Source organism: Danio rerio, chromosome 5 (genome assembly GCF_052040795.2).
Source record: "Danio rerio strain M-AB ecotype USA chromosome 5, GRCz13ab, whole genome shotgun sequence".
In the NCBI taxonomy this organism is placed as follows: Eukaryota; Metazoa; Chordata; class Actinopteri; order Cypriniformes; family Danionidae; genus Danio; species Danio rerio.
The window spans coordinates 56022082-56047500 of NC_141025.1; the positions used below are offsets into that span (position 1 = coordinate 56022082).

At 35.5% G+C, this 25419-nt stretch overlaps 1 protein-coding gene across 2 annotated transcripts in view; it reads left to right on the top strand.

Annotated features, from left to right (window-relative positions):
- cert1a (ceramide transporter 1a) overlaps positions 1-22215 on the top strand; it is a 51081-nt gene extending 28866 nt beyond the window's left edge. Inside the window, 13 exon segments of one of the 2 annotated variants that reach the window (NM_001017914.5) lie at positions 3937-4017; positions 4459-4616; positions 10976-11068; positions 11158-11244; positions 12328-12417; positions 12731-12808; positions 12895-12990; positions 14609-14741; positions 14877-14947; positions 17168-17296; positions 17399-17528; positions 18526-18663; positions 21010-22215. In NM_001017914.5, coding sequence (NP_001017914.4) covers positions 3937-4017; positions 4459-4616; positions 10976-11068; positions 11158-11244; positions 12328-12417; positions 12731-12808; positions 12895-12990; positions 14609-14741; positions 14877-14947; positions 17168-17296; positions 17399-17528; positions 18526-18653 — 1274 coding nt within the window. In that variant the 3' untranslated portion in view covers positions 18654-18663; positions 21010-22215. 2 annotated transcript variants of the gene reach the window in all.
- Positions 22216-25419: the final 3204 nt, after the last annotated feature.

Sequence of the window (25419 nt, forward strand, 5' to 3'; positions counted from 1 at the left end):
ATTTATACTTCTGCGTCAGGTGACCGGCGTAACCCACGGCGCATGCAACGCGCGTGGCTGTGCATTTATACTTCTGTGCGCTGTCTCTGTCGGTCTGCATTAACACTTCCGAAACGCTGGTTGGCAGTGAGGTGTAAATGTTCCTCTGTGTCAAGTTTCTTCTCTGCTTTTTTGCTTTTCCTGAACACTTCCGGGCATGTACAAGTGGCTCAAACTCGCTCATTTTGAGGCAGGAACCGGCGGACGTGCAACAACTTTAACTAGGAGGTAAACACAAAACAAAACTTTCCATCCGGAGCTCATTCACGGGACTCCACACTTGTAAACAATCGCTCGCGCCATTCGCGCGGCTCTCGGTCCCGCCCAGACTCGTCAGCGCTACCAAGCTGACCAATCACAGAGCTTACGCTACGCGTCGTTGCGACCTGTAGTTACATTTTTTGAGAGGTGCACGTCAGTGACGGCGATGGCCACGGCGAAGGGCTATGCATCAGCGCCGTAGCATACGCCGACGTTTGACGCAGAAGTATAAATTAGCCTTAACACAGAAGGGGGAGGAGTGTTGATTTTGCAGAATATCGCACTGCTATCAGCCAATCAGATTTTAGAACCAGATAGAACTGTTGTATAAATCTTGAAATAGCACATTTTCTGTAAATTGGAATTTAAATAATTTTAATACATGTATCTTGACCACAAGGAAAGGACTATTTATTTTATACATTTTAAAGCATTTACTAAAATTCATATGTGACTTTTCTCACATTATTTAGAAATTCAGGGCAAATGGTTGATGAAGAATATAGAAATATATCAAAAAATATTAATGAAATGTAAAAACAATTTAAAAAACGAATGTCTACAGACCCAACATAAAATATTGCTAAATAAAATGCTAAATGTGAACATTGTCCTTTAAGCATGCAACGTTCTCTCTGTTGTGTTATTCTGATTCTTCCGTTAGTGTAGTATTGCGCTCATCAAAAAAGTGTTACAGTAAAAAATGTATTTTGTGATGCCACGAATTAAGCGATAACATGAAATGATAGGCTTTATTTATTTTGTCAATATGATTTTGCACAGCCTTAAGTAGTACCATTTAGTATTATGCACATAATAAACTTAAATCGATTGTTCATTAAGTTAGTTTTTTCACCCTTATATTGTCAAAAATCATCAGGCCTCTGTTTGTTTCTAAATCAAATGTGAAAATATTTTTAATGAAACAATTGAGGGGCAGAAATGTCTCAGGTAAGTCCATGTAACCAACGCATTGATATTTCATCAGATATGGTAAACAGAAGCTCACAGATTCTAAATTAGTTCTCAGGAACCTGCAAGTTTTGTCACAGACCTCAAGCCTCACACCTGATCAGTTTAAAAGTACATAAAAATCAAGATTGGTGAAAGTTTTGGTAACAAATGAAGAAGTTTTTTTTTCCAAGTATGCTGGAAAAAATAACTATCCACTAATTTTGGATCAGAAGAAACAAAAAATCTGAAATATTTTCGATCGATAAGTCCTGAAAACATTTGAATGATTGTTAATTTAATGTTTCAGGTAATGCCAGCTATTTTAAGTAATTTTTATATATTGTATTTTAAGTTAAAATTATTTGATTCTACTTAAAATTGCACTAGTTTTAAAGGGTTCGTTCACCCAAAAATGAAAATTTAAAATTAATTACACACCATCATGTCATTTTAATTCCCCTTCATTTTTGTTCATATTTGGAACACAAATTAAGATATTATATATGAAGTCTGAGAGCTCTCTGACCCTAGAAAGACAGCAATGCTCCTGGGAAGTTCTGTTCGAATTCCAAACCAAACCAAAAACCTCTGTAATCATACTATGTTTCAAAAAACTGTAAAACAAGCAAACTTTGTTCACCAATGTCTTGCACATCAGGTCAGGGTACACGTTTATTATGCAAAAAATCTGTAACAATGTGCAGACTAATCTAAGAGAGAAGACATTGGTAAACAAACATGTTATTGGTGCACAAAAAGAAAATGTTTCACCTAGACCTGCGTAGACTGATGTTTGATCTCATTTTCTTTACTACTGCATGCACAGATGTAGAGGAAGGTATAAGCTTGCCATAGGTATTTATATAAGATGTCGCCTATGCTATTGTTGTTTATTGGAAGGAATGTGCCAATAGAGCCACCATTTTAGTACAGGGTAGCGCTCCTTTGAAATAAATGTGGAGGACTAGCCATCGCACAGATCACACAGGCATGGAAATGTATCCTCCCTTAAGTCCTGAAACACACCCCCTCTCCCGCTTTTAATTCTAACAGAGGGAGCGATTAGTTTGTGAATGAATCTCCGTTATGAACGATTCGTTCATTAAGCCGACAATAATATATAGAAATAAAGTTTATAGCACTGCACAGTCTTGTTGTTAAATTTAATTTACATTGTTTGCTGATTTTATTCAACAAAACTAGCATAAGCCTAGTATTTAGTGCAAGTTGGTGCTACTTTTCCTTAAAGTCAGTGCAGTAAGAGACTGTATTATCAGCAATAACGTTACTTGTTTAGCACAAAAGTTTGTAACATAAAAAAAACTAAATGGTACCTATGTAATGTTCTGCCTTTCTACTTTTTCTTTGTTTGCTCATTACTATACCCGTACACAGTGCTAAAATCCAGCATCTTCACATTGGCTTTAGTATTGACTAGTGCGGTTGAATGACATTTGTCCTGGGAGCACTGTACAAATGTGGCCGCGCATGCTCAGGGTTCGTATGCAATATCTAGACTAGAGTATATATCAAACTAAATCTAGGGCCATTTCAAACTATATGAGTGGCTCGTCAAATGGTTAAATGTTTACAAAGCGATGTACAGTAATACTTTCAAAAATCACGATCACTATATATATATACATCACAGACACCAATATTTTAACAATATTAAAAAAAATCATAAATTTCTGGCCACTGGATATATATATATATATATATATATATATATATATATATATATATATATATATATATATATATATATATCCGGTGGCCAGAAATTTATGATTTTTTTTTATATTGTTAAAATATTGGTTTCTGTGATGCAGCACATCCAGAGACTGTTGTGTGCATTATGATTTTATATAAAATTCACTTTAATGTTTGATAGGAGTAAAAAGTCATCATAGACAAATATTTTCTCAATTCAAATGAGTAGTGGCTTTGACCCAGAAACAGTATTTCATAGGTTACAACTTAACAAGCGGATAGATGTTACTTGGAAGTAGGGTTTAGACAAGTTATTGGATAACAAAATTGCCCATTCCACAACAGAAGATTTCGCAGTTTTTAACAATGTAAGCATTAGTATAAAGAATAGGGATGTAACAATATTGTAAATACCGTCATACCGCAATAGCAATTTCTTTCAATATTACCATGGGTGTGACTCAATAAAATCATAGGTCTTTTGGTGAAAAGTTTGCTCAGGCGAATGGAGCGAATGGGAGGTAGCAGAAACTACAGTTTTCATCAGCCCAGGTGTGGCCATCATCCTTTGCGGTCTGTTGTCGCTACAGATCCAGTAATGCAGAAATGGAGGGTGTTAGTAGCGGCAAAGAGAAAGAGCTAAAAATGGTCGAACCTAAAGTGGGTTTTTAATCAGATGTGGGGAAGCATTTCAGTTTCTCTAAGAAAAGAAACAAGAAAGAAGAAAAGGTGACAGAAAAGGGGTATGCAGGCACTGCCAGACTGTGCTTAAATACAAGTCGGGGAACACGACTAACATTATGGGGATTCTTTTAGTCAACGGGACAGCAGAACACAGAGCACACTGCTCATTGATGGAGACACTGACTTGTACCAAGAGACCTCTATCTCACTCATGGCTTGTGATTAAAACTGCTTGAATGTTTGTTCAGTTGATTCAACTTTATTTATTTATGTTTCGGTGGGCAGTATCTGATGAAGAAGATTTTCCAACTTTGCGACCAGATGCCGATTATCTGCTCAACAATAACAACAGCAGCAAAGAGAAATGTAAGATTTTTATTTTTTATTTTTTTAAAGCTTATTGTAAACACAAAGCACATCTAATTATGCATAATTCATCTAAATGCTTGAATGCTTGTGGTCCTGTCAGAATGCAGTTTGATTACTTGGCAAAGTAGACTTTCTTTTGTGTCATGTGATTACACTTTATATACCCTTTGATCCTTTTACATCTGTTGTATAAGTGAATGGTCGCACAATGCTATAAGCCGCAAATGGTTACATAAGTTTATCTGTTTAAAGGCTAAGTGCTTTTTACTCCTTTAATGGTGGAAATCTTCCATGATGTCTATGACTGTTGTTGGGAAATAGCTTCTTTCATTCTGAGACTGAAAAGATTTCTATCTAGACTGATCACTAATTAAATCTGCATTAGTGTCTTTTATCAAAACACTTATTTGATGCTTATTTTACTTGATTTCCCCTCAGTGTTCTCTGTGAACACCCTCAAAGATCCTGCAGGCATCGATTTCAAGGGTGAAGCCATCACATTTAAAGCCACAACGGCAGGAATCCTGTCTACACTGTCCCACTGCATCGACATTTTAGTCAAACGAGAGGAGAGCTGGCAGAAACGACTCGATAAGGTAGTGTGCAGCAGACATTTAAAAGGATGTTTTGTCTAAAAATAAACTTTCTGTTATCATTAATTTTGCAAACCTGCATGAATTTGTCTAACTAGAATACAAAAAAGGACATTTTTGACAGTTTGGGGTCAGTAAGATGTATTTTTTAATAAAATTTAAAAAGTAATTTATAGTTCTATTAAACAGGGATACATAATTATCATCAAAATCAAATTGGGGATGTCAAGTTTTTATGAATTCTCTAAATTTGGTGAATGATGTTTATAACATTTATTTCAATATGTAATCGTTTGATAAGGTGTGGGAATGTAGGAAATCAGAAATATTTACATTTCGGCAAGGGGTAAAGGCTGAGGTAAAAAAAAATTTACATAAAGATCTGCCTTTTACTTCCTTTCCTTTTATGAAAAAAATCCGGGAGACTCCAGGATGTAAAAACAGATATAAACTACCTATACTTTTATTAAGTGCAAAAAAATATATGACTGGCCAACTTCAATTGAAACTGGACATTTTTATACAAAGATGACCACCTGTTACTTTGTATTTGCACAAATTGAAAATGAACTGATCAGTAAGAAACCTTCACTTATTCCCAGCTGTATTCTTGAAAAATGTATGTGAGATTTACTTATGTAATTTTTTATCTATTACTAATGTTATTTATTTAATTATGTAAGCTACTATTAGTGTCTTGGAATGTTTATATGTTTGTAAATTGCTTTAATGTAAAAAAACAAACAATTGACCTAAGCCACACCCAAAAACCGCCACCCAACAAATTGAGGCTTCGCAACCGTAGCTACGCCCAGGGGCTCTGTCGAGCAAGAGAAACAGGCGAAAGCGTTGTGCATATGGATTGTGTAAATCTGATACCTGGTATCCTTAAAGTCTGGACGGGGTGGTGGAATTTATTCCCTTGACAAAACCTAAAACCCAAGAGGAAAAAATGCCAGCGTGGATCAAGCTGTGTGAGAGGCGCTAAAGGAGTGAAGCTAAGTTGGTTTTGTTTTCGATATTTACATATAGTGATAGACTGACCGCAGTAACTCACCTCTTACCCTAAAAATATCTCAACTGTGTTTCCTACTAAAATACAAGGCAGGTTATATTTCCCCGGTGTCTTTTTCTGTTTTCCGCTTGATATCATGAGCACTGCTCCGTTTAAGCCCATGCCATAGTAGTCATACTAATAACAGTCATATTTAAAGCTACGGATATTTGAAATTACATATCAACAGAACAAAACAGAGATGTGATCACAAACTGAGCACTTGCGATCAGTATACTCATTATATATACTAATCTTTTCTGGTTGGGAAATCTATTTGTCCACTTCTGCTATTTATACGTTGACTTGGATTTCAGTGTATTTATTTCTTCCGCTTTACTGCCATTTAGAATAGAAGCTGGATAAAGAGCACACAAACATACTGACAGTTTACGTCATAGTTACTGTACACTGTTATGGGTAAATCAATGATGCTAATATTCGGCACAAATCCATCAGTATTCCCTTTCTGTGAATTATGTAAAAGCACTGTCCATGCGTGTTTTCTCGTCAGTTGGTAACTTTATATTTCATTGCACAACAATAGTCTATCAGGCTTTTTGGCTAAAAAGATTTGAGGTTAAATTAGTTATTATCAAATTATTATGTTATTTTATTATTTTTAAATTTCACCTCATCTACTGTGCATGACATAAGCTGTTGAATGGTCAGCGTATGAGGCGGCTAGGCTAACCTAGTTTCAATCTTGATTAAATTATTTTCATATCGGTTACTATTATGTTGTGAATATACCCCTGTAATGTATTCTGCAGTCCTTATTTGTCTGGCTTTCTCAGATATCTCACATGTTTGCAAAAAATGACATTATGTCCCTGGCAATGTCTGACACCAGCGCATACACACTGTAATAGATGTGCCAGGTACGAAAGCTTGACAGGCGTAGCAACTGTAACTAAGGAGGGTGGGGCTTAGCGAAAGGTTAATACTTGGGTAGAAACACATGTAAAATATTGTTGTCACGATAATGAAAATCGATAGCAATCGGTAATAGAATTTGTAAAAATTCAGTTTCCCACTAACATTTAAGTGCTATTGAGCACTTTCTTAAATAGTGCTGATTTGCCATTGTGTTCTCATGTTCAACAGAAATTACTGTGATTGGCTGTGAAGGTAATCAGTTCACCAAACTCACCACCTTTTACTGAGTGTAACCACAGATACAGGGACACTAAAGCTGTGAAAATTAGTCGATTTATCAGCGGATCACTGGTTTGTCAGCTGATAAATAGACCAGCTGATCTTCGCAGCTTTAAAACGCTGCAGTGTCCAATATTTCAGTGTCCAAATTACCGATTGGTATCGAATTCCAGCATCGTGACAACATGAATGAATCATGTTTTATAATAAGAGCTTCAAAATAACTTGTAAGTAAAGGATAATGTACATCTAGATGGTTGTTCTGCCGTTTTTTTGTTTTTTTTTTTATTGAAGGGCTTTATTCCGCTAGATGTACATTGTACCCCTTATTACATGGCTGCTTCCCACAAAACTAAACCATTAAACACAAAACACTTTTAAGTACTCTAAGGTCATTTAAAACTGACAAACCAAAACAGCACAATAAGTATTCAGTCACAAGATGGCACCAAACAGTCAACAACAGCATATATGAATATAGCCAAGATAAGCCTGCATTATTGTTGTTATCTAGGAATAACACACCTTGGAATGTCGAGATTAGCCAATCAGAAGCAAGTATTACAGAGAGAGATGTGTAATAAGATATCGTTAGCACTTTTAATGCAGTTTGCCCCTTAAGAAGTTCTAACAGACACCTGCTCTGCTAACAAATTGCCTAATTGCTCTGTTTAATGTGTTTGATATATATTTTTCTCCTGTGTAACTTTACTTTGCAGTTATATTATTCATCTATATATTTTAGAAAGCCAAGAATAAATTTTCATTTTGTTCCATTTTGGACATTCTTCGAAATATCTTCCCCTTTTGACTGTAAAATTGTACAAGTCTACAATAAAAAACAGTTTCAGTTTTATAGGAAATATTAATAATTTCTCATTTTCATAATAGCTAATGCTTTTTCCACAGTGCTGAATCCCCCGTTATTAGATAACGCATTTCAGCATCTTACAGCTTTGTCTGGCTGCTATTTAAATTCCCATACACTTCCCACATAACACCTTAATTTCTGGATGAGTCACAAATGCACATTCATTAAAACAAAAGTGCATCCAGTCTCCGGAAGCTTTGCATTCCTCTCATTCATGTCCACTCTATGTGGGAGCACGTCTTCAAACCACACGCCATTAGCGTTTCAGTGTAAAGCTTCTGCTGCCACTTGCCAGACCAGTTTTTTTTCCATCTACAGTCCAGCCCCCGGAATATATCCCGAGCCAGGAAGCAGCTTCATGAATTCCAGCCGCCTCAGGGACTAGGCGGGTGTGATTTTTCACTGTCAGAAAAGATGGACCTTTGCACTGAATGAAGCTTTTGGTGAAACTCCCAAGAATTCCTAATTTGAGGACTGTGATTTGTATTGTAGAGGATGACTACGGTGTGCAGTGCTTCCGTAGTGAACTGGGTATCTGGGTCTCTACGGAGTGCTAATGAAAACTGGATTCCTCTGTGTACTCAGAGCAGCTTCTTCACTGTAGGTTTGACATGCTTCAGTTGACCAGTTGTTTGCCTTCAGTTTGAAATGTCTGAATGAATGTGTTTTTAGACTGAATATATTTGAGTTGTTTGTGTTTCCTCTGTGTATTTTCTGGTGTTGTTGTTTGATTATGTCGTTTAGTTGAGTCACGTTTCCACCTTTTGATAGTTGTCGGGTGTTGTCTTGTGACACTTTAAAAACAGGTAAGGGTGTTTTAGTGATTCTGCCTTAACCACACCTCACAGTTTCAGAAGTAATCTAATTTATTATGCATTAAACTGAATTACTCCTTAAATGTCTTGTGTACAACACCCAAAGCTTCTCAAGTGAAGGTTTAACGCTGTACCTGATGTTTTGTTGACACAGCATTTGACTTATTTGCTGAGTTGAATGCTGGCTTTCTGTTGGCTATTCAAGCTAGTTTTCAGTATGGATGAAATTGGTTCCACCCTTTATTTAATGAATGGGCTTTCAAAGATGCAAGACACAATGGTATCTTTGGTGGCATCTGTAGCTGGAGAGACAGTTGAAGCGGGTGTGTTTGCTTTCACTGAAGTGTGAGGCTGGCAGAGGTCCTGCCTCATGTCATTGTTCTGCTGTGGATTCTCCGTTTAGATCCTGAACTGACATTTGTTTGATTTTGTTTGTAAGCAAACTTGAAGCTTAGTTTAAGTTCCTGAGGTCGAGTGATGAGGGGAGTGGAATGAATGAATGAATGAATGAATGAATGAATGAATGAATGAATGAAGTCAGTAATGCATGCAGTCTTGTTTTTTTTTTTTAAATAAGCACTTTTATGGATCAAAACTGTACCATTTCAAAAGATTTCTATTTTAAATAACTGCTGTAAAATGGCTACCATAGTAAATCAGCTACCATAGTAAGCTGAAGCAGCTTAGTTGTTTTCAGCATTGATTGAAGAAAACATTTATTAGCATAATTCATATAATAATATATTTATTAGCAACTAATCAAAAGCAGCAGGACAGGGTTGATAACAGCTCATCAGAGATCAGAAGGACAAGCACAGGTGTTCCCCAAGGCTCTGTTAGCTCCCTAATTTTGTTTACAATGTTTATTTATTCATTAATTTACTTTTCGGTTTAGTCCCTTTATTAATCTGGGGTCGCCACAGCGGAATAAACCGCCAACTTATCCAGCATATGTTTTTAGGCAGCGGATGCCCTTCCAGCCGCAACCCATCACTGGAAAACACCCATACACTCTCATTCACACACATAACTACGAACAATTTTAGCTTTAGCAATTCACCTGTACCGCATGTCTTTGGACTTGTGGGGGAAACCGGTGCACCTGGAGGAAACACACACGAATACTGGGAGAACATGCAAACACCACGCAGAAATGCCAACTAACCCTGCCGAAGCTCGAACCATAACCTTCTTGCTGTAAGGCGACAGCACTACCTATTGCGCTACTGTATTGTACAGTAATGTAATGTTTACAAAGTCATAATTCCAGTAACCTTGTAGTAAAATACTCAGATGACACAGCTGTACTTAGCCATTTGTATGAACACAGTAACCCCTCAGTTTACCATTTAGAGGTTGAAAGGTTTGCTAAAGGGTGCACTTTAAACTACCATTTTATTAAAATCAACAAAACTGAGGAAATAATTTTTGATCCAAAGTCAATTGGGAATCATTTACCTGTGTTTATTGACGCAGAGCCCATTAAACAAGTGTGCTCTTATAAATATCTGGGTGTTTATATGGATAGCTTGCATGCTTGGGTGCCACATGTAGACAGTTTTTGTTCTCGTGTGCAGCAGCGATTGCATTTTGTACAGAGATTACCCCTCGCACCAGATTTGTATTTTTGGGCATTTTTGCCTTTACTGTGACAGGACTGTATGAGGATCTGAAGCATAGTTGGAAATGGAGAGGGGAAGGGGGTTGGGAAAGGTTGGCACGTCAGGACTTGAAATTTTCCAGCACTGTCACCTTACATGTTGCTAGGCTACAAATTAATGCATTTTTATTCTGTTTGGTATGCATGTATGTATTTTGTGTCTATCTTTATTATTTGAATTTCTTTATTTCTTATTTAATTAAATGTATGTGATTTTTTTTTTTTTTTTTTTTTTTTTTATTTTTATTTGTTGCTGAACCCTTTAGTATTTTTTGTTTTGGTTTAGAAATCATTAGGTACTGTGTGGGTGGTATAAAATGTAAAAATGCAATTTTGGAATATAAATTCAATCAAAAACTCTAAAAAAAAAAAAAAAAAAAAGTTAACTACAGACACAATTACATGCCTTCAATAACATAAAATGCTTTTTTTTTTTTGTTTTACATCCAAACAAATCGTCTATCTTACTTGAGATTTGAGTAAAATATTGAACCTATCATCCCGTTATTATCCTATTTCCACTTTAGTTTCTTTCCTATTCATGGGTGTTTTCTTTAGTTTTTTAATCAAAAATTTCAGTCAAAACATTCATTACTTGCTTTGAAAACTTGTATTGTCAAACCACTGTTGGTTTGCACTTGGTCTACATCCATCCATCCCTCTATTTGTGTGTATATTTATGTATGTGTGTGTGTGTTACTATGTCCCCAAAACCTTCCACCCTGTTTTCCCCTGAAGATCTTTTGGAGTTCTTCGAGTTGTTTGCTGTATGCAGTAATGTGGAATTTTTGTTTTCTTCGAAAGGAAATTGAAAGACGAAGACGAGCTGAAGATGCTTACAAAGCAGCACTGACAGAGCTGAAGAAAAAGCCTCATTATGGAGGACCAGACTATGAAGTACGTTCACAACCTTTATATCTACACCGTCCTTTTAAACACACACCCTGACATTTTCTCTCTGATGCCTAATAAATGTGTCTGTGCAGGAAGGACCAAACAGTCTGATCAACGAAGAGGAGTTCTTTGATGCTGTGGAAGCTGCGTTGGATAAGCATGACCAAATCGAAGAGCAAGTAATAATTCAGGCTTTATTATTCCAGTAGAATGAATCATTTTGCAAACCAGTCTTACTGCAAAGGCATTTGTTTTATGTACTGGCAGTCTGGTACATGAGAAATAAGTACATACATATACAGTTGAAGTCAGAATTATTAGCCCCCCTGTTTATTTTTTTATCTAATTTCTGTTTAACGGAGAGAAGATTTTGTTCAACACATTTCTAAACATAATAGTTTTAACAACTCATTTCTAATAACTGATTTTTTTATCTTTGCCATGATGACAGTAAATAATATTTGACTAGATATTTTTCAAGATACTTCTATACAGCTTACAGTGACATTTAAAGGCTTAACTGGGCAGGTTAGGGTAATTAGGCAAGTTATTGTATAAAGAGGGTTTGTTATGTAGACTTTCGAAAGAAAATAGCTTAATGGGGCAAAGAAAAAATTTAAAACTTTTTATTTTAGTCGAAATAAACCAAATAAGACTTTCTCCAGAAGAAAAAAATATCATCAGACATACTGTGAAAATTTCCTTGCTCTGTTAAACATCATTTGGGAAATATTTAAAAAAGAAAAAAAATCAAAGGGGGGGGCTAATAATTTTGATTTCAACTGTACATACAGGGGCGTAGCAACCGGGGCAAGGAGTGATACGCCCCCCTTACATTTAGAAGCAGGTGATTAATAATTATATGCATGTAAACTTTTGGATCTCAAACAGCCCCCCAACAACACACACACACACACACACACACACAGCTTTAAAATGTCCGCTACACCCCTGTATGTGTATCTATCTATCTATCTATCTATCTATCTATCTATCTATCTATCTATCTATCTATCTATCTATCTATCTATCTATCTTCAAACTGTTTTAATCTAGATCTATCGATCGATCGATAGATAGATAGAGTCTGCCAGAAATGGGTTAATTGACAGATTTTTGCAGCCCTAGTACCTGGTTTCAGAAATGAAAACCACTGTGTGAACACATCGGTGGACAGTGTTCAATCGAACTCTGGTGCAAACCATGCAACTGAACCAAATGTGAAAGCATCCTTTTATAAATCCTGCTGTCATGTTTTGCAGTCCCAGGTGGAAAGGAGCAGGGCATCTCGACAGATCTCGCTCACTCCAGACACCTTTTCCTCCATCAGCACTCAGAAATACTTGACAAAGGTAAGCCAGCCCACTTTAACTGACTCCCCCACGCACACACGCACACTCCTACACACTTGCTCTGTCAAAGCACATTGGCTTCTTCGTGACTGATTATGCAATTTGTCTCATCGCTGATGGTGGATGCGCTCTGTCAAATCTTTGGAGCTTTTGTTTTTTTACATTTGTAAAATTGCCTTTGTTCCAGTTCCTCTCTCTGAAATGTGCTTTACAGTGGCAGTCTGCTCTGTATTCTCTGGGTGATGATCAGATTTTAATTTCCATCTCATTTCATTGAGCTCTTTCTCTCTGGCTTTCTGTCTCTTGGGTTCAGCCTCACAGTCACACGTCCTCCTTGTCCTCCGTCGATCTCATAAGTGCCTCAGATGAAGTGCACAGGTTCAGTGCTCAGGTAGTGAGACTTGGTGAACTTGACTTGAAATAATGCTTTTGTTGTCTTGTATACTTTTAGTGACCTCTCGGTGGTTTTGTTCACAGGTTGAGGAGATGGTGCACAGTCACATGACGTATTCTTTACAGGATGTTGGTGGAGATGCTAACTGGCAACTGGTTGTTGAAGAAGGAGATATGAAGGTGAGAGGTTTATTGACCTTTAAAGGTGACTTCTGAAGCCGTTGTGTTATATCTTAGAATAGAAAACGGCATTCATTAAAATAACAATTGTTTTCATTTGCTGTGATTTAAACATAAGAGTCAATCCATCAAACATTGTCTAAAAAATGTTTAAAAACATGGCATCCACTTGCCACTTTATTAGGTACACCTTACTAGAACCGGGTTGGACCCCATAGATTCAACAAGTAACTGGAAGTATTAGTTGAGATTTTGGTCCATATTGACATGATCACAGTTGCTGCAGATTTGTCAGCTGTCTTGTTCCACCACATTCCAAAGGAGCTCTATTGTATTGAGATCTAGTGACTGTGGAGGCCATTTGAGTACAGTGAACTCATTGTCATGTTTAAGAAACCAGTCTGAGATGATTTGCACTTTATGACATGGCACAATATCCTGCTGGATGTAGCCATCAGAATACCATCAGAATACTGCAGCAGAACAGGCAAATCAGAGCAGGCAACGGTTTTCCGATCTTCTACTGTCCAATTTGGATGAGCCTGTGCAAATTGTAGCCTCAGTTTCCTGTTCTTAGCTGACAGAAGTGGCACCAGGTGTGGTCTTCTGCTGCTGTAAGCCATCCGCATCAAGTTTGGACGTGTTGTGTGTTCAGACATGCTCTTCTGCAGATCTCGGTTGTAACAAATGGTTATTTGAGTTTCTGTTCTTTTTCTATCAGCTGGAACCAGTCTGGCCATTCTCCTCTGACCTCTGGCTTCAACAAGGCATTTGCGCCCACAGAACTGCCGCTCGCTGGAAATCTTTTTCTTTTTTGGACCATTTTCTGTAAACCATAGAGATGGTTGTGCATGAGAATCCCAGTAGATCAGCAGTTTCTGAAGTACTCAGACGAGCCCATCTGGCACCAACAGCCATGCCACTTTCAGAGTCACTTAAATCACCTTTCATCCCCATTCTGATGCTCTGCATGAACTGCAGCAGATCATCTTGACCATGTCTACATGCCTAAATGCATTGAGTTGCTGGCATGTGATTGGTTGATTAAAAATTTGTGTTAACGAGCAGTTGGACAGGTGTACCTAATAAAGTGGCCGGTTTGTGTGTGTGTGTGTGTGTGTGTGTGTGTGTGTGTGTGTGTGTGTGTGTGTGTGTGTGTGTGTGTGTGTGTGTGTGTGTGTGTGTGTGTGTGTGTGTGTGTGTGTGTGTGTGTGTGTGTGTGTGTGTGTGTGTGTGTGTACTAATTAACCTAGCTTACCTAGTTAATATAATTAGTTGAGCCTTTAAATTGCACTTTAGGCTGAATGCTTGTATCTTGCAAAATAACTAGTAAAATAATATATGCCATCATCATGCCTAAGACAAAAGAAATTGGTTAAAATTGGAAATTAATTTAAACAACTATGTTTAAAGTGTATTTAGGAAAAAATCTCTGTTAAACTTCACTGGGAAATGCTTGAAAAAGAATTACAATTTCACAGCAGGACTATTAACTAACTAGTAATAACTAGTCTTCATAGTCGAGTTTTTTTCCACTAGAGGCTGCTGTTGTTCAAGAATATGTTGGTCTGTTTGCTGTTTGGCCATTGTTAATACTAAGAAACATTTGTTTTTGCAGGTGTACAGGAGAGAGGTGGAGGAGAACGGCATTGTTCTGGATCCTCTTAAAGCCACTCATGCTGTCAAAGGAGTCACAGGTCATGAGGTCTGCCACTACTTTTGGGACACCGCTTATCGGAATGATTGGGAGAGTATGTTCATCTCAAAGTTTTTAGTTTTTTTTGATGATCTGTATAAGATCTTTATGTAATTAAATATACACATGCACGATTTTTTATATCATGTCAAAATATGTAAAAAATATTCACTATATTCCTTTTTTATAGCTACTGTTGAAAGCTTTCAAGTGGTTGAGACGCTCTCAGATCAAGCGTGCATCATTCACCAAACACTGAAGGTATAATATTTTACTATACACTATATGGATGCTCCAATTGATTATTAATCGAAATCTACAGTAGTCGCTTATAAATATTAAATCTACTTTCTTTTAATTTTCTGATCTGACAGAACTAAAATCATTCTGATAATGGTAAAAGGCAAGCATGTGCTGTCAAATCATCATTCTGTCTCATTTTCTGTCTGGTTCAGGTAGAATATTAGTAATGCTATTTACATAGTACATAGGTACAAGTCATACACCTTTATTAAAAAAAACTATTTGCTTCAACAGAAGCTCTTTTTTTTAGCAACCATTGAACAGTCTTTCTTAAGTGTCTTCTGAGTCTTGCCAGATTTCACTTGTAAAGACCAACAACCCAATTTCCATGCTGTAGAAGTTTATGTAAGGTAGAATACACAAAAAAACATCATGGTACATGGCAACACACTAGAGAAACAAATGTTAAAAATACTTTTAATAAAAAGTAAACTTTAAAACAAAAACAGCAGTTTATGCAATTAATTTTTAATTTAATTAACTCTCAGCATTTCATTCTTTATAAAGTGTAAAGGTTTGTGATGCAATGTTCATTTAGTATTATATTTTAATTAAAATATAATTTTGTGTGGACTAAATTAATTAAATTATGTTTTTTAATTTAAATAGATTTAACAGTTATAATTCATCCAAATTTTAAGGCGATTTTCAGCATTAATCAAGTCTACAGTCAAGTCTTAATCAAGTCACTTCTGATCAATTTAATGTATCCTTGCTGAATAAAAGTATTTATGTCAGGAAAAACTGCTGTTCCACACTCAGTCATTTAGCATTTAGTCATTGCTTTTTTATCCAAGCGATTCACAATATTTATTTGTTTTTATTTTACTATTTTTTTAATTTATTTATTTACAGATATGTTTTTATTATAAGATCATGGTTCTCATTGAAGAAAGAAGTTTTTAGTTGCCATTTGAATGTTAACAGTGATTTTGCAGACTGTCTGTAACTGGAAAAATTGTTCCACCAGTCAGGAACAGTAAAATAAAAGGTTCTGGAATGTGTTTTAGAGTCTCTGTGATGGTAACACAATTCATCACTCACTGATCAACTGCAGGCTTCTGAAAGGGAATAGATCTGTAGCTTCTAGCCTGTGACAGTTTGGAGCCTGAGGCTGTTCTGTATGGAAGCATCAATAATTTGAGTTTGATGTGAGCTTCAACTGGTAGCCAATACAAGGAAATAAAGAGACGTTTTATGCGGGCGTTCTTGGGTTTATTAAATAGTCCCTCTAGGATTTGGCAAAGTATTTTATTTATTTATTTATTGTGATTTGTTGAATTTATTGCAAAATCAAGAAAACTCCCCAAAATTTTGAGTATGTCTCATGTATCTGAAATACACTATGGCGTCATCATGACACTGATTCACCCAAAGCAAACAAGATAACTTCGGTGCAGTCTGTAGCCCTGATGACGTACTGGACCTGTACCAATTCATAGTAGACATTGTACCACCCTCTAAGGTAGCGCCCATACTACTGTGACTGTTGGTTTTAGGGTAGAGGAGGTGTAGGCGATCGTCCATTACATGGGGAACCTTGTCCAGTACATTATTAAGCTGCGGGCTGCAGCAAGGACTGTCTTCACAACTGACTCATGGCTGTTGCTCAGATTTATGTATTTGTATTTTAATTTAAATATTAATTAAGAATTATTAGCCCTCCTGAATACCCCAACAATTTTGCTTATAATTTTGACTTTAACTGTCTGTAAAAACAACAACAATTTAAATTTAAGTGTGATTTTTTTTTTTTTTTTATAAGTTACAGAACCCAATGTCTGGGTGAAGGAGTAATAGAAATATATACAATAAAGACTTTTGTCTCTGATATTTTTTTTACAACAAATCAACACAAAATAATGCCTTAAGTATTGCCGAAATTTTTAAATAAAGCCACAGCAAAATCAGTTATTTTAGGCTGCAAAATTCAGAACAAAGTCTTACAATGTCCTGGAGGGACTGATTGAAGACCAGATAAGCTGAAGCATTTTGGATCATTTTTAGTGTCATAATAGTGCATGATGGTCCAGTCAGAAAAGCATGTTTTGGAGCAGTGCTGTAAATAATGTTTCCAGTAATTGGCCTGATCTGAGTACCCTAACATGTTGCTTATTGTGTGCTTTTTTCTAAAATAATTTTATATATCCTTTTTTTTCCTTTTCTGCTCTTTGACAGAGAGTGTGGCCTGCTTCCCAACGAGATGTGCTTTATGTGTCAGTTATGCGTAAAATTCTGTCCACCAATGAGAACGATCCAGACACCTGGCTGGTCTGCAACTTCTCAGTGGATCATGATGGTTATCCAGTGAGTTCCTGCTTTTGAAGCCATTTTTGATGTCATATAGCCTTTTTACTGCAAGCATATACACACAAATTGTACGTCAGGTTACTTTTTTCTGTTTTCCAGCCTTCTACTAGATGCATTCGTGCCAAAATCAACGTAGCCATGATTTGTCAAACACTAATCAGCCCACCAGAGGGAGACAAAGAGATCAGCAGAGACAACATCATCTGTAAAATCACATATGTCGCCAATGGTGAGTCTAGCAGTGCGATAATGGTGGTTACCACACAAAATACATATAATTACAAAAAAAAGAAAAACAAAACAGAAAGAAACTAATCTTCCGGCAGGGTTCTTAAAAGTGTATATGCTAATGTTCAAAAGTTGGGTGTCAGTGGATTCTTTTTTAAGCTGTTTATGTAATAAAGTATATAACAGTTACGGGTATAACAACTGCCTCAAAGTTATTAATACTTTTTTTAGGCAGAAGTAAATTCAGTATTATCAATAAACATTTTAAATACATAATGTTAAAAGTAAATATTTTTCAAAATAAACATGTAGAAAGTATTTTTTATTAAATTTTAAAATTTTTGATCAATTATTTTTCTTTAAGTGACCAGTTAACATGAACTACACAAACATTACTAATATTGCTTTAGCCACTAGCTCATGATGAATATATTTTCATTTTATTTTCATTAAGGTAATTTATTAAAGCAAGTTATTTGTAATAAAAAAAATAACAAAAATGGTTTAGTAAGCAATAAGAAGGTAAATGCAAGCTGCTCAACTCAGCAATGATAGCATAAACTGTTTTTTTTTTTTTTTTTTTATCCCATATGCTCTAAGTAAATATATTTATTGTATTTGTAAGTCCCTTGTATATCACAAAAGAAAAGTGTTAAGCCATCAGCCATTTTATGAGTGAAGGAACTGTTGGAAATATCAGTTGTCCCTAAAAATCATACATTTATACTGTTTAAATCAGTGGTGGCCAACCCTGTTCCTGAAGAGCCAACTTCCTACAGATTTCAGTTGCAACCCATATCAAACACACCTGCCTGTAATTATCACGTGGTGTTCAGGTCCTAATTAATTGGTTCTGGTATAAATCTGCAGGAAGGTGGCTCTCCAGGAACAGGGTTGGCCACCCCTGGTCTAAATACATCAGAGTTTAGACTGTAAATTTACTTTACTAAATAAATCGTATAAAATGTGACATTTACTCTGTGTTTGTAATCCTAAAGTAAATCCTGGTGGTTGGGCCCCTGCGTCAGTCTTGCGAGCCGTAGCCAAGAGAGAATATCCCAAATTCCTCAAGCGCTTCACCTCGTATGTTGAAGTGAAGACCAGCAGTGAGGCCATCCTCTTCTGAACAACACGAGGTAACACACCAAACAAATCACTTTTTTTGCACTTTTAAAGATTTCATTTAGAGAACAGCCTACAGTATTTTGCAGTCTGTACTTCGTCTTATTTGAGGTTTATTATGCGCTACAGTATTATATGATAAAAAGGACACAGAAGAAAATTAGAGTATCTAGTGGTAATTTCCTCAATTATCTTACCAACCCTATTTTAAGGGTTAATTCACACAAAGGAATTGATTACTTACTATTTACTCTACCAAACCTTTATGTATTCTGTTGAACACAAAAGAAGATATTTAAAGAATGCTACTGTAAATAGTTTGGAAGTCAATGGTTACAAGTTATTTCTTCTTATGTGTATAACAGAACAAAGAAAATCAAACTGGTTTGGAAAAAGTATGGCTGGAGTAAATTATTTTTTATTTTTTGGGTGAACAAGCCCTTTAACTGGCAGTTAAATTTCAAAGTTTTTAGTTACTTTTCCAAGATGATGAGCTACTTTGAAGTGACTTACAGTCTGACAACAGCTTTTCAAGATGAAGGCCAAATTAAGATGAAGGCCACCCCTTTCACACATAAAAAGAAGTTGGTCATTTTAAATATGGGATTTTTCTGTGAACTCAATGCTCCAAAAGGCTGACCATCCACAAAAGACAAATGCACAAGAGAACAGAATAATGTGGAGAATCCTAATGGAAAATTGGTACTTAAAACAAGTTCATGTGAACTGAGGATGTACTGAAATGAAAATTCTGGGCTGAAACTAAAATCAAACATTCTGGATGCACTTGGGCCAAAACTGAAAATACATTGCAATATTAATGTTATTTTATTAAATCATAAAATTTAATAAAATATTAGCATAAAATATTTAAAACTTTTACATTACTTTTACTTTAAAAACACAAGCCAATAAAATAGGCACATTTTAATGACCGTGAACAAGTTGAGGCGTTATTTTACTAGTGTTGCCATGACAGTGCAGTAATGATACTGCAAGCAGCAGGAACAAGTATACTTCATAGGCTCATCCGAAAGCATAGGCAGCTGTCTTGTCCCGTAACTCTGGAGGCATTGTTTATTCACAAAGGCACCTTGTAAAATGGGTTTCGGGTAGACTTCTGAGACAACAATGCGAATTAATCATATATAACAAGTTTTGTTTTTTTTAGAGAGAGAACAGTGTTTCTACAGGTAGTTTGTCAAGCCTACTCGCCTGTGTGAAGCGATTTTATATTGATATGGAGTGATTATAGAAAAGTGTCTGGTGCATACGTGCAAAAACTGTATCAGTTAAAGTGTCAGAGAGATGAAAGTGTGTTTCCTACAAGTGGTTTGTCAAGCCCACTCACCTGTGGGATACGTATACACGTACATGAGCAGACTATCCACTGAGTGGATATTGAGTTATGAGTATTGAGAACTTTGTGGCATGCAAGAAGATCAACTGCTGGAGATCGCAAATGACGGCAGCCTTTTAGTGGCAGTTTGCATATTCCATCTTTTCTAGAGTTCACACAAGTATGTTGTTTCCAATGGAGGTGTGCGGCTTGCGCAAACAAGTGGCGTGACACTCTCGGACCTTCCAGATGTGCCCAATGAATAAATGCACCGAAAGTCATGTAACAAGAACTGACTGATCAGCTATAGCTTGTATGGAATTTACACATTTTGGTTAGACTAATTATCTTAGACAAACACCAAACACCCAAACAATGCAGTCCTTTCCTGCAGATTTTTTTTGTTCCGTAAATAAAACTTGTATCAGAGCTGCCGCAATGAGAAAAAAAATGGTTGATGGTTTCCTAGCAACCTACAAACGCCGTAAAATTGACAATCCTTGACTGTTCTGTGGTGATTAAAATGTTGAGGACCACTCCTTTGTTCAGTGCAGCAACAGACCGCCTTTGTGTGGAGTAAGCCATTGAAACAAATGGGTTTCATAGAGCAATTCTTTCTTCATCCTGTGTGAAAGCTCCTTCACAACGCAAAATTACTATGGCTTGGAGAGTGAGTGAATCCATGCTAGCTAGTGTGGTGCAGCATAGACTTTTGTTCTCTGCAGTTTTTGTCTTTTGGTCTAAAATTGAAGATGGCATATTTTTTGGTGGCCAAAAATTCGATTAAAAACAGGCATAAATAAATGTAGTTTGGAGTTTTTCCAAGTTGTTTCAAATTAAAGGAAAAAAATGTTAATGCTTACACTTTGGGACAATATTCTAAACACCACAAATCTACTTGTTGTTATGAGGAAAAGTAATAATGCTGTTATAGTAATAAAGTTAGCGTGATAATGTTGCATATTAGAAACTTTATTCACAGCACATTTGTTTAAACTCTCATTTTTTTCCTCTTTTCCAGGTTCTCTACATTTACACATTGTTTCCTCAATCGCCTGACGAACAGCCTTATTCTCACTGATCCACCATCACTCCCACCATAGAGCTGCTCTGTCCAAGTGCTCCTGACACTCTTTATAAACCTTTTTCAATCTGCATTCATACAGACTGAACAGCAACAGTACACCAACAAACACACTAGACCCACATCACCAACACAATCTGTTCACATTCAAAAGGCCTTACTTGAGTTTTTCCCCCTTTCAGGGTTTTGTTAAAGTGTTTTACTTTTTGTAAATATTTGATCATAGTTTGAGTATGGTCTTAATTAAATATATACACTGTAAACTTGATGCCTTGATCCAATCTCAGCTGATCGTGAGTTCTCTCACTGGCCTTGTTAAATAGCCATTTGTCTTATGAAAATTAAGTAGACTCCAGACTTGAGATCTTTTGTACAGCTAGTCTGAATGTGTAACGATATGTACATGTGAAGCCATTACACATTTAGAGTTTTGTCATTCATAAATAATGATTTTGGCAAAGTGTACATTCATTGGGAACTGCTTGTATATAATTTAATCATGCTGAAAATGAAGAGGGTATTTTGTTCGGGCTATGAAAAGTTCGTTTTTTTTTTTGTTTTGTTTTTTAGAAATTGTTCACCCAAAAATGATTTAGTCAATTAGAATTAGTCATTAGAATCAGTAGATGTAATTGGCTTTTTCCTTAAGTAGAACATGAAAGAAGATTTTTAGATTAAAATTGTGGTCTTTGGTGATTCATAATCTACCAGCAATTTCAGAGTCAAATGAAGTTGTGGCTTAATATTATATTTAGGTGGATCTAAAGGTCATAATATTATAAATAATGTTCCTTCTCTTTGACAGTATGATTGTTTCTGTTCCAGACATTAGTGTATCAGCAGCAGCCATAAGTATTCATTTTATTTTGCCTGTTTTTGTGTCTTTGGCTCTCAAACAGTAACCATTGGCTAGCTAAACATCTTCTTCAATGTTCTACTGAAGGAAAAGTCACGTCTTAAATGCTGAGGGGAAGTACATTAAAAAGCATTTCGTTTTTGGGTAAACCATCCCTTTAAATTCCAGACATTTTGATAATAATAATAATGATAATAATAGTAATAATAGGTTTTAAAAGTGGTTTCACAATGACTTTCCACTTTTGTTTTGTTTGCTTAATAAACGGCTCAGCAATTATTAATCTACACAATGTATATGTAATTTTTGCAGTGCCATTTATGCTTATGAAAAGTAAAGACATTTCACAGGTTTATATTGCATAGGTCTAATTCATCATATTGGTTTTAAATGTAAATCATTAATGGTACATTCATTTTCATCTCTGACTTCAATTAAAGGTATAGCATACCCATGAATTGTTCGTGTACAGCAGTGTTTTTCAACCACGCTCCTGGAGGACAACCAGCTCTGCTCACAACTACAGATGCAGTTGATCATCTCATTAGCAGAAACTGAAAGACCTGTAATGGGTGTGTCAGACAAAGGAGACATCCAAAATATGCAGTTCTAGTGGTCCTCTAGGAACATGGTTGAGAAACACTGCTGTACGTACACTGTCATTCCAAACTTGATTTGCTTTCTTTTTGGAAAGCTATATATTATTATTATTATTGTTGTTGTTGTTGTTGTTGTTTTTGTTGTTATTTTCATTGTTGTTATTATTATTATTATTATTATTATTATTATTATTATATATGTTTTTTTAGATCTAGCTTTTATTGTTTTCTGTCCCCCACCCCCCCCCCCCCCCTCCATATTCAAGAAAATGGAAAGCAAATTAGTTGACCAACATTCTTCTATAACATTTGTGTTCTGCAGAAAAAAAGGAAGCCAGAAAAGTTTGGAATGATGTAAATACATAGTATAATTTTGGTTGTTCAGAGAGTTCAGAGTCTTTTTTTTCCTTACATAAGAAATTAAATCCATATATAAAACTACTCAGTTTATTAATATGAATCTTGCAATCATATTGTGTTGATTTGTTTTTCGATAACATGTCTAATAATTTTTGAAGGACCAGGAGTGTCACTTAGAAATAGCATGAGAAAACAAATTATCAGGGTAATAATTGAAGCATTAAAACGTGTATAAATAAATCATAGTTTTAATGAACAAATAAATAGACATATTTAAATGTGTTTATTTAAATTGTGTTTTTAAATGGCATTTAATAAAGCAATACAAATGAATGCATTTAAAAATAACTTTATAAATGTATAAATAGACAATTTTCTAAATGTTAAATTTTTTGTTTTAAAACGCTGATTGATCGAACAATAAACGTATATTTGTAATCCATTTAAAATGCATTTGAATGCACAATTTAATTAGCTTTTTAAAAAGGCATTTGACAAATGCTTTTCTCTCTCTATTTGCCACATTTAAATGTCCATTTATTTGTGTATTATATTTCTTTTAAAATGTATTTTATTTAAACACATTTAATGATTCAATTCTTACATTGATTTTTAATTTTTTTTTTTTTTTTTCTAACCAGCACTCCTGGTCCTCCATAATAATGAAGTTCAAAACCGCTTGACGTAAGGTGCAAATTAAATCGTCACCACTATGCTTGCCATCCCATTTTTGCTGCTGCTGTTTTGCTTAAGGCACGTTTATTTCGTAAAAGAATGTCCTGAAACACTTTGTTCATCCCAGCAAGAACAAGACAATTATGTAAGTGATTCCTTTGTGTGCGTATGTATTACCACTAAGTAATTAAAGAAACCAAAAAAAAAAAAAAAAATTTTTGTGTCTACAGTTTTACCAAAATCTTATAAATAAAAAATATATTTTTTGGCATCAGTGATTTCAGGAAACTTTGACTTTAAAACACTTTCACTTTGCAAAAGGTATTTTTATTATGGGGAAAAAGATGTACACTACTACACTACTTGACAAAGTCTTGTCGCTTATCCAAGTTTAAAAAAACAACAACTAATAACTTGACTTCTAGTTGATCATTTTGTATCAGAAGTGGCTTATATGAAAGGCAAAGGCCTCTAAACTAAGCTTACCAAAATAACACTTGACCATGGCATGGTCTTTAATTATTTATTTATGACAGTAAGGTCTGACTTTGCTTAGACAAAATTCTTGTCACTTAAAAGAAATAATGTACAGTATAGAATAAAAAGTCATAGTGCCGTGGAAAAAGAATGAATATATACTCCAGACATGGTCAATAACGTTCATGTTTGGTGACTGGGCTGGCCAATCCTGGAGAAACTTGACCTTCATTGCTTTCAGGAGCTTTGATTTGGAGGCTGTAGTATTAGAAGCGCTATCCTGCTGAATAATTTGCTCTCTCCCGTTGTTTGTAATGTAATGGGCAACACAATGTCTTGATACCTCAGGCTGTTGATGTTGTCATCCACTCTGCAGGTCTCTCACACGCCCCCATACAGAATGTAACCCCAAACCATGATTTTTCCTTCACCAAACTTGGCTGATTTCTGTGAGAATATTGGGTCAATGCAAGTACCAGTAGGTCTGCTGCAGTATTTGTGATGATTGGGATGCAGTTCAACAGATGATTCATCGAAAAGATCAGCCACTTTTCCAAATGATCAACTAGAAGTCAAGTTATTATTTGTTGCTCTTACAACTGGGATCGACAGAAGGACTTTTGTCAGGTAGTGTATAGGAACTTGTTCACTAAATATGGTTCTTTTATGGTGCAAAACCCCACTTTTTTGTAATTGTTTTAAGATAGTAGATAACACTCGAGAAAATGTATTCCTTATTTTTATTATTTAACTATTTAATGAATAAAATACAATTTATTAAAATTAAACAGCTCGATTCATTATTTTTGGATCTCTTCACAAACATTTTGAAGCATTAAAGATTTTTTCGGTTAATGTGTATAACTGAGACACAGACGTCTCAGGTTTTACTTTAAAATAACTTCTGTATTCTGAAACAAACGTAATGGTTTGGACTGACTTGAAGGTAATTCGATGATGACAGAATATGCTGTTATGATCTTCAAACTGCTTTTTTTGTTACAATTTTTGGAGTTTCAAATTAAATTTATTGTAAAATAATAACAAGGGTTGTTCTGGAATATGAATTTTTTTTTTTATAACATTTTGAAAGTGGGCAGTGATCTTAAAAGGAACTAAAAGTATATTATCTTCTATAAAATATACTGGCCATGTTTGTCTTTCTGGGCTTTGTTTGCTTGCTGCACAAGGGACAGGTGATAATGGGCAGGAATGTGGAGGTGTTAGCGCTATTACCATAGAAATAGAGGGAACAATACACTAGCCAGACAGTATACAGTATGTGGAATACATGTGTATAATCAGGATTAGTTGTCTATAATATGAGATATAAATACACACACACACACACACACACACACACACACACACATATGCATA